Source organism: Citrus sinensis, chromosome 8, assembly GCF_022201045.2.
Source record: "Citrus sinensis cultivar Valencia sweet orange chromosome 8, DVS_A1.0, whole genome shotgun sequence".
NCBI lineage: Eukaryota > Viridiplantae > Streptophyta > Magnoliopsida > Sapindales > Rutaceae > Citrus > Citrus sinensis.
In genome coordinates this window covers 18,124,004-18,133,910 of record NC_068563.1, presented here as the reverse complement: position 1 = coordinate 18,133,910, position 9,907 = coordinate 18,124,004, and the positions used below count along the sequence as shown (strand labels likewise).

The 9,907-nt window shown below is 34.1% G+C and overlaps 1 protein-coding gene and 1 long non-coding RNA gene across 3 annotated transcripts; both read right to left on the bottom strand.

Moving 5' to 3' along the window:
• Positions 1-268: 268 nt before the first annotated feature.
• LOC102613594 (uncharacterized) lies at positions 269-2,884 on the bottom strand. 2 transcript variants are annotated; one of them, XR_008050829.1, is made up of 5 exons: positions 2,785-2,884; positions 1,857-2,701; positions 1,600-1,770; positions 1,077-1,494; positions 269-989 (listed from the first exon to the last, which is right to left on the bottom strand). It is a non-coding gene; the product is annotated as an uncharacterized LOC102613594 (long non-coding RNA). The 2 variants fall into 2 exon arrangements; XR_003066739.2 differs by having other exon boundaries at positions 1,857-2,883.
• A 5,437-nt stretch (positions 2,885-8,321) lies between these two features.
• On the bottom strand, positions 8,322-8,831 carry LOC127899366 (uncharacterized). Its single transcript, XM_052432725.1, has one exon. The coding sequence runs from the start codon at positions 8,829-8,831 to the stop codon at positions 8,322-8,324; it is 510 nt and encodes a 169-aa protein (XP_052288685.1).
• Positions 8,832-9,907: the final 1,076 nt, after the last annotated feature.

Here is a 9,907-nt window from a genome sequence, read left to right as displayed (position 1 = left end):
AACCGAACTCAAACGGTTCTTTTCGGATCGGTTTGGTTCGGTTCGGTTTTTTCGGTTCTTAACTTATTGGGTCTATTTTGAATTTTTAAATTTTTAGCTCATTGGGCCTCATGAATGTAATAATTTTTTTCAACAATTAATTTATCCTAATTTTATTACAAATATTAACAATAAATACAAAGTATTCAAAACACATTTTATCACTAATATTTTTCTAACTATTAATAAGATACTCCCAAAATATGAAATATTAAAATTTCAAAATACATAACCAAACTCCAATACTCCATCTATATAAACATAATCATAATGTTATAAAGAGAAATAAAAATAACAACAATTACAACTTACAACAAAAAATAAAAAAAAAAATTACAAACAAACGCCAACAACATTCTCCGATCTTCATCAATAATTCGGTTTTTCGGTTCGGTTTTTCAGTTCAGCTAAGTGAACCGAATACCGAACCGACATTTCGGTTTTTTTTTACAAATGGTATATTCGGTTTTTAAAAAAAATAAAAACCGAACCAAATTAAAAAAAAACCGTCGGTTCGGTTCGGTTTTTTTAAGACTCCGGTTTTTTTGCCCACCCCTATTCGTGATTGCCTTTTCTTCCTATTCTTTTATCAGATCCAGGATGTCTTTCTTCACCACAAACGGCTCTAAGTAAGGGGCCTCGAATTCGGGATCCTCCTTTTAAATCTCTGAAATGATAAAGTATAAAGATGCGCGAGCCTCCTGGTCATTTTGCTCCCGAACCTATTAGGTGACTCTCCTCTCCACATTTAACTCATCCTCTAGCTCCTTATTTTCAGTCTCCTATTTTTCTTTTTAGGATTCCATTAAGGATGTCACCTTCTGCAATTGCTCATTCTACCATTTGTTAGCACGCCGGCACTCCCTGTGAAGTTAAACCATTTCCTCCTCGTACTTGGTGGAGGAGGATTCCCTAGCCAGGTCATAATCCTTCATCAACATAAACGCGGCCTGAAAACAAAAGGAATGTTAGCTCTTTATAAAGAAGGGATGAGAAGGAAGATGATTATTCTAATTAAGTAGTAGAGAAAAACTCACATATTAGTAAGCTTTGAAAGCCCCAATGACAGTATCAAAGAGGCTTTATTTATGCAGGGTTGTATCCGCATTCGCCGTAAGATGTTCACTTGAGAGCTAAAAGTATTTCTCTAAGTGAGGAGGATTGTTGCCAGCAGTGGGGTCCAAATCCACGATCCCTTGTGAGCCCAAAGAGAAGGCAACCTCAGGAAATTTCCTCTTTCTAAAAAGGCCTGGAGCAGCACCAGAAGGTTCCTTTGGATCGACATAAACGCGTGTTGGGATCTAGTTATCCTACCAAATGAATAGAAAATTGTCCCACGACCAAGGGAGCTCAACTTTTCCTTCTTCTCTATTGACTTAAACATAAGGCTCACGAAAGCTCGCTTGTTTAAAGACCTCTATTTACTTCGGCTAACACCAGAGGGGAACTGAATACCTATAAATAGTAGCATAACTGTTAATCAGCAAATAAACAACAAAAGAGGAAAGCTAAACAAAGCAAGCAGTGGAAGAAAGGAACAAAAGGAGAAAAGAGAAGCACCCATCATTGATCTAATGTGATCATCAGAGAGGAAGCGCTTCTCAACAAGTTGAAACTTGATTAGTCTCTTCTCATTTAGCATATCACCCCTCTTAGCAAGCTTTGTCTTATGAGAAGCCACAAAATCTCTTATTTTCTTTATTGGATAATCCTTTTTACTCCACATAATATCTACAATAGAGTAAGGGGAACGTAAATCAGTTTCCACGAAAAAGGGACAATAAAAACAAAAAAGAATAGCTAAAGGGGGCACCTACTTTTTGAGTTATAGGATGTCCTGACATGGCTCACTCTGCCTCTGAACTCTACTGTAGAGGCCCAGTCATCATCCACAAAAAACCACCCGTGCTTGAACCTTTTTTTCAAAGCAGGTATGGGCGTTACCAGATTTTTGCCCGATGTCCAAGGAGTGAGATAAATTGAGGCCGATAAAGGAGGCTTTTTAAGTTGGTAAAGCTCTTTTATATCCCCCAAGGCAACCTCTTCTTCAAAAAAACTCTCTCTAGTACATGCAGCAGCCTATAATACTTCTCTAAGCAATCAAAAGTTTAAGAGGCAACCTAAGGCCAAAATGGAATAAGTTGATATAGAAAGAAAGCCCGGAATGAGGCCAATCGAGTCTTTCATCCTCACCAGGAATCCTAAGCCTAACAAAAGGAGAGATATGATATTTTCTTACAATAAAATCTTGGTCCTCTTGCGACACTTTAAAAAAGGGATTAGATAGTGGGGAATGGCTGATTGAATCGGGAGGGGGGGAGTTGAAGCATAGGGAGGTAGGAGCACCCTTCCCTTTGGAATTACGGTCACTCTTAGGAGTTTTACTCTTCTTTTTGGGTTTCAAAGAAGGTAAACTCCTATGTTGGTCAAAAGTAGTGGTACTCTCGTCGTCAACATTAGAATCCTCCCCAAAAACTACTCCTAGGTCTTATCTCTTCCTTCCCTCCTCTGGATTCCCTGGAGTTGTCCTTAGATCTCTCCTCGCTCAGTTCAGAGAAATGACTATATCTAGGGGCAACATGGGATTGAGATAACTCCCCACGATCACCATTCGAATCCTCACTATCTTCCAAAAACATACCACTCTTTTTTCTCTTCATATCTAATGCAAAACCACCGAGCAACAAACTCAACATAACCAACAAAAAAAAAGAAAAAAAAAGATGAGGAAAAAGAAGGTCATACCTAGATACGAAGCGCGGAGAAGAGTTGCAACAGCAGAGCAGCAAAGAAAACCCCTGCACTACAACAAAATTCAATCAAAACATATGACCATAAAGAAAAAACAGAAACAAGAAAAAGACAAAAGATAACTGTAAAGCAACTTGAATAAGCACAACAGGATACTCTATAAGCATATTATTATTTTATCACTAAACTTATTCTGACATATTATGTCAGTATTATAATTTAGTAAAAAAAATATTTTATTATTAAATATTTTTACTGTTATTAATTTACCATCATTTCGTTAGAAAAATATTAATGTTTAACAGAAAATGAGTTAAAAATCGATTTTACCCCCAAGAGAATAAAATATAATTTTACCCTTTGAGAAGAAATAAACAATGAACAAAAATAAGATTTAGAAAACAACTAAAAATTATAATTAATAAAAAATAATCAATAATATGTAGAATTACAATAAAAGGCAAAGAACAATTAATAAAAATTTATGATTCAAAATTAATATTATAACCTATGAAATTCAAGTATTAATCACAACTAAAAATAATAACAATAACAATTAATAAGATTTAGAAAATAACTTAAATTTCTAATTAATAAAAATAATGAAGAATATGCAAAATTATGACAAACAACAAAAAAAAAAATTCTGCTTCAAAATTAATATTATAATCTATGAAATTCAAGTATTAATCACAACTAAAAACAATAACAACTTAATTAAAGGAAAAAATTAATGAGAGAGAGGGCCAATTTTAGGGTTATCAATTTCCTAATTCTCTAATTATTTCCCTTGAATTTTTTTTTTACTTTGTTTTATTGTTTATTTTACACTTGCAATGGAGTGTTTTGACTTCAATAGGAAATGTCTTTGATGCCCTTATGACATCAGCAAAACATCAGCAAATTTTGTACTTTTTTAATGGAACGGTAGTAAATTGATAACGGTGCAAACATTTGGTGGTAAAATGCTCTTTTCGCCAAACCGTAGTACTGACATGATATGTTAGAATAACTTTGGTGTTAAAATAATAATATCCCTACTGTATATACTTGGGATCTAATTGTATTTCTTAGTCCTTAAAGAGCAACAAGCAGTTTCCAAGTCAAGCACTAAAGTAGAATATTGATCTCTTGCTTTAACTACAGTAGAAATAACATGGCTTACTTTCCTCTTACTTGACATTGGCATTCTTCTCCATTAACCACCACAACTATTTTGCGATAACCTCAGTGCACTACATATGACCATCAATCCAGTGTTTCATGCTCGATTCAAACATATAGAAATTGATTACCATTTTGTCCGAGAAAAAGTCACACTAGAAGCACTCATTACAAGGTTTCTGCCCTCTACAAAACAAATTGTTGATGTATTTACAAAACCACTGCCAAAGCAATCTTTCCTTCAATTTCGGTACAAGCTGGGAGTTCACTGCATTCTACCATCCAGCTTGAGAGAGGATGATAAGGAAAGAACTCATGTAACACCGCAAATTCACCCAAGAAAAATTCAAGAGAAATTTAGAATGAAGTCTTATAACATTAATCTTATAACTAATCCCAAATAAAGTCAATGTTGCCCATAGGCAAAACATATTCTCCAAAATAATAATTAATTCAATAATCCTCCAAAATAAAAAATAACTCCAAGCAATAATCAAAGTAGCTACAATTAATTCATCTAGAAAAAATGCCAAAGTTTTCAGCTAACAAATCCTCTTCGCTAGACCAAAAGCCCACATCTTTAAGATCAATCTGCAAAATGCTGGAGATGAGGGGTGAGCCGTTAACTCTGTAAGAAAACTTATGCACAAGGTTACTAATATGAGAAAGCATACAAACATTATTATGAAGTACTATAAGTTAGGAAAACAGTAATCATTTTATAATCATATGTAACTCATAATCAGTTAAGTCATAACGTAAAAATCATTTCCAATAAATAATTGTGTAGGAAATCTTTGATCAATAAAACATTTCTTTCATTCAATTTGCTCATGCCTCATAATGTCACCCGTATCCCCGGTGATCTGGTCAATAGTTCAATATATCACATATACTCTCGGTGACCCGGCCAATAGTTCAATTAGGGTACTTTACCCCATAATAATCGTCAATAGGTGCGCACAATATAACTAGCTGTTTAATAATATCAATAACGGTAACTACGGACAATGAGCCAAAACCTTAAAACAATTTCCAGTTTTTCAATATCAATCATTTAGTAATATTTCAATAAAACGCTTATAAGACATTGACTTAGCAAAGCTTTATAAACATTTTTAAGGAAAACACTTTATAGAAAAACAAGTATTAAAGTTATTTTTAAAACTAATTTAAGAAAATCGTTTTAAAATAACTTCAAAACCATACCTTGCCAATCCATTTGAACAACATCATTCTATTCATAAATATTTACATATATACTTATAATAAAACATTATGCATGAATTTACTTACCTCGATCCAATGCAATCAACAATAACCCTAATCACACGAGCTCACTCTTGGCCTATAATTATCAAGACGAAATTCTTATCAATATCTTATTCAATTCTGATGTAGATAGCAAAACCCAAAAATCGTTAAACCATGTACTTTTACTTAAGCACATCAATTCACTAACTGTACTAGACCATCATATAAGAGCTGATTTCTATCAAGTTATAAAGATGTTGGAAAATCATAAGTATCACAAAAAGCTAGTGTAAACATTTTGGCATCCAATACATAATTTATATTAATTAAAGTTAATAATCATCTCTGAAAACTGATTTTCCACCAAAAACATCAAAACTGTCTAGTGACGATATATACAGAGGACTGTTGATTCAAAAATTCATAACTTTAGTTATACATATTCAAAAATAGCGATTCTAGTTTTGATAATTGGAGGAAACAATAAGGAATCAGAATTAAAATTCTATATGGCATTTAGTAATAAAAAAAAGTAACCAAACTTGCTTTAATTTCAGCCCTCGCAATTCTGGAAAACAGTTTCCAGGATTGCAGCAGCCCTACTCTATGATTTTTATATGAAGCCAAAAATAACGAAATTAAAAATACAGAAACTAGACATATATTCATGCTGTAATAAAAATTTCTAGAATTTTCAGAAGTCGTTTGGGTTATGAAATAAATTATAGAAGTGAGAATGACTGTTGAAAAACTAAATTTTCCAGCATCAATCTTCCAACTTCGAAAAATTAAAACAATTTATATAAAACAAGTTTTTGAACAATAAAAATATGGATAGAAAGATAAGATGTCTAGTTTAATAATATATAAATTTTTATGCATGAAACGCAATGAAAACAGTAGTCGTAGTAAGTTCAATCTATATTGTTCACAGTTTCCAAGATAACATAACAACACTACTTCCACTCAATAATCACATAAATCAATACATGATCATACTTTTCACAATTTTATAAATACAACACATACAAAATCATTCAATCTAAAGTCACAATTAAAGTCAGAGGTTCAAATTCTTATAACTTCTTTTCTACCTTCAAGACAAAATCCAAGCTTAAGACCTCCTTTAATGGAAAGCAAGAGCACAATCAAAATCTTCTCTTTTTCTTATTAAAAAATATGAATTTACTCTTATGTTGGCTGCTGTATTCTTTTCTTTATCAACCTCTAGGGTTTTGAAAAAATAAAATAACGTAGAGGAGGTTTTTATAGACCAAGCCTTTTTAAAACCCTTACCCACTAAGGAAACCTTTTTTAAATAGGGTATTTAATAAATAATAATAATAATAATAAAAACAACAGGTATTACAAGTCAATCATTGGAAAATCATAAAGATCAATTTAGCAGAATGCAGAGCACTATCAAATGGATTTCCAATGACTAGATTATCTCCATAAAATATTTTCAATGATTACAATTCTTTTATAAATATTTCTTTTACGCTAGCTGTACATAAATGTCATGCATTAGTGGCTATTATTTTGACCATTAGTTAGGACAGCAGCAGCTTAAGTTTGGGCTACTTGCTCTTTTAATCTCACATATTGTCTTGTATAAATTCGTCGTTTCAGTATCAATAAAGTGCAACCAATTCTCTCACGCCTCAATTTTCTTTAGGGATCTCCGGACACCCTTCAAATTTGAACAATTAGAGATTTCAATACACCCAAGAGACTGCTACTTAAGTATGCTACTCGAGATGTACTCAAGCTCTTAACAAAAGTCGAACAATAACTGCTTGGACCCAACAATTGTAAGTGGTTGTGAAATGTAGCTTTTATCAAAACAAAAGAGTTGAAGAACATCTATAAGTCGCTTCCATCGTCATATAAAAATATAAAATCATAAAAGAAATGTTTGGAAAGCATCATTTTAAGATCAAATCGTACCAATGAATTAATCTAACATATCTTTTCTCAAAAATATCGGCTGCTATAGACGTTTTCAAGAATATTTGAGTCTTTTTGGGATGTCGCTCCTCTACATGGTTATGGCAAAAAAAATTCACTTGGATCTTCCGTTGATTTTGTGGAGTCTGGTGTAGACAATAAATGGATCCCACATTAAATTAAAAGAGATAGAAGACTTATAAATAATAAATGATCGACCTGCATTTGTGTTTAGCTTTTAATATATTTCACTTCATCTTGTGTAAGGACCTGCCCCTTACTCCGAAGGGAGAATCTAATTACAACTCATATATGTGCTTAAGTATCTCTTTACAATCATAAATAATTCAATCCTCGAACACAATTATGAAACTCCAACAGAAGAATTTAAAATCTTGTCAAGCCATGTACCATCCTCAATTTAAGGCTTTCTCGTCACTCATCACATAAACACATGGGCAAAAACATATAAATTCCTATATGTGCATATTAATATAAACTTTTCAAACATATCAAACATACATAACTGTAATGAGCCACCCTAAACTCTAAGGGCGAGTCTAGCTGGTTATGTCTAACTTGACTGATAATAAACTTATTAATAAGGGAGGTTTTGTCGAATTATTGGCAAAATCCTTATTAATAAGTTTATTATCAGTAAAGTTATACGTAACTATTAGACTCATCCATAGAGTTCGTGGTGGGTCATTACATCTTGTCTCCCACCTTTTTTTTTTAATGAAAGTAATCATTTCATAAGTCAAACAACACTGTTTAATACATTCAATATCTATGTTGGAATGTGATCCAGCCATATAGCTGAAGTATTTGTTCCTACAGCAAGTTTTGCCAGGGAATGGTCACAAGTGTTACAGGTTCTAGGAATATGTCTCAACTTGACCTCTTTAAAGTCTCTTCGTTGCTCCTGGATGTCTGAGATAACCCATCTTATACCTGTTCTACTGCCCTTGGTGTTGTTAAGTAAGTCCGCAACTTCTTTGCAATCTGTCTCCATGATCATAGCAGATAGAAAGAATTCTTTTGCTACCTGCAAGCCCCACTCCATCGCTTCAGCTTCTGCAAAGCTCACTCCCTCCTTTAGTGGAACTTGTTTTATGCCTGCAGCCACTTGGGTATTTTATAACAGCTCCCAAACCTGATACTTAGTTCCTGCTATTTATTGCTGCATCCACATTAACCTTGAGAAAATTTCCAGGTGGGGGCTCCCACTTTTTCTGCACAACCCTTTTGACATTATGAATGTGAGATGCATCTGTTTGTCTAGCTCTGTGATAGGCTTCTAGAAGTGATTTAGCCTTTGCTGCTGAGGCTCTTGGGTCTGAATTTGTTCCTTCGAAAATCCTTTTATTTCTTGCAAACCATACTGCCCAACAGTAAGCTATTGTTTGTTCAGCCTTTGCTTTTCCCCAAGTACTCCACACCTTATAGATGAATTCTAAAATATCCTGATTCTGAGCATTTGATATTTGGACTGAAGAAGCGGCATGATACCAGATTTTCCTTGTTGCTCTGCAATCCAAGAGTGCATGCCTGATTGTCTTCACCTCCTTGTTGCACCCCTGACATGTTAGATCTTTCAAACATTTCCTTTTCCAAAGATTTTCAGTCGTTGGCAATAAATTCCTAGCTGCCCTCCACATGAAGATTTTCATTTTTTTCGGTAACTCTATAGACCATACAACATTCCACCATTTAGAGTTTGATCCAGAGTTGCTAGGCTCATTAAGGGCTTTGATTTTAAGGGTTATCTAATATCCGCTCCTTATTGAGTAATCTCCACGCTTGTCATAATGCTACAGCATCTCATCCTCCTTTTGGCTTCTTAGAAGAGGAATTTTGAGAATAGCCTCTGTATCTTCTTGCATAAAATGTTGGTTCAGCTTTGCCACATTCTAGTTATTTTCATCATCCATAAGATCAGCTACAGTTATATCAATTGGCAAGGTTGGGGGAGAGATCGATTTAAAAGTGTCCGGTCTTGGTATCCAATTGTCTTCATACACTAAAATGTTACTGCCATTTCCAATACACCACCTCGCTTCTTTTTGAATCACTTGCCTTCCCCATAAAATGCTCCTCCATATAAAGGATGGGTTGGAGCTAGATTTTGCATCTAAAAAGGAGCAGCTTCTGAAATATCTTGCCCGAAGAACTTTGGAAACCAGAGAGTTTGGGAATTGAATCAGCCGCCACCCTTGCTTTGCCACCATAGCTTGATTAAAGCTTGTGAAGTCTCGAAATCCCAATCCTCCCCTACTTTTTGCACAACTCAGCTTGTCCCATCGAGCCCAATGGATGCCACGCTTGTCTTTTTTAGACCCCCACCAGAATTTTGCGATTGCACTCTGAATTTCCTCACATAAGCCTTTAGGGAGCTTGAAAATACTCATGGCATATGTAAGGACGGCTTGAGCAACAACTTTTATAAGGATTTCTTTGCCTCCACTTGAAAACATTTTGTGCTGCCAATTATTAATCTTGCTTAAGACCTTTAGCTTGACTTCTCTAAAAAAGCTTGTCTTCTTCATTCCTATCATCGACGAGAGCCCTAAATATTTTTCATATTTGGAAACCACATTGAGGTTGAAGATGTTTCTTATTGCTGCTTTCTGCTCCTCAGGAATCTTGCCTCCAAAAAACATTGATGATTTTTCAAAGTTAAAAATTTATCCCGACGCCTTTGCATATCTATCAAAAATTTCCTTCAGGTGCTTGCATTCAGTCACTG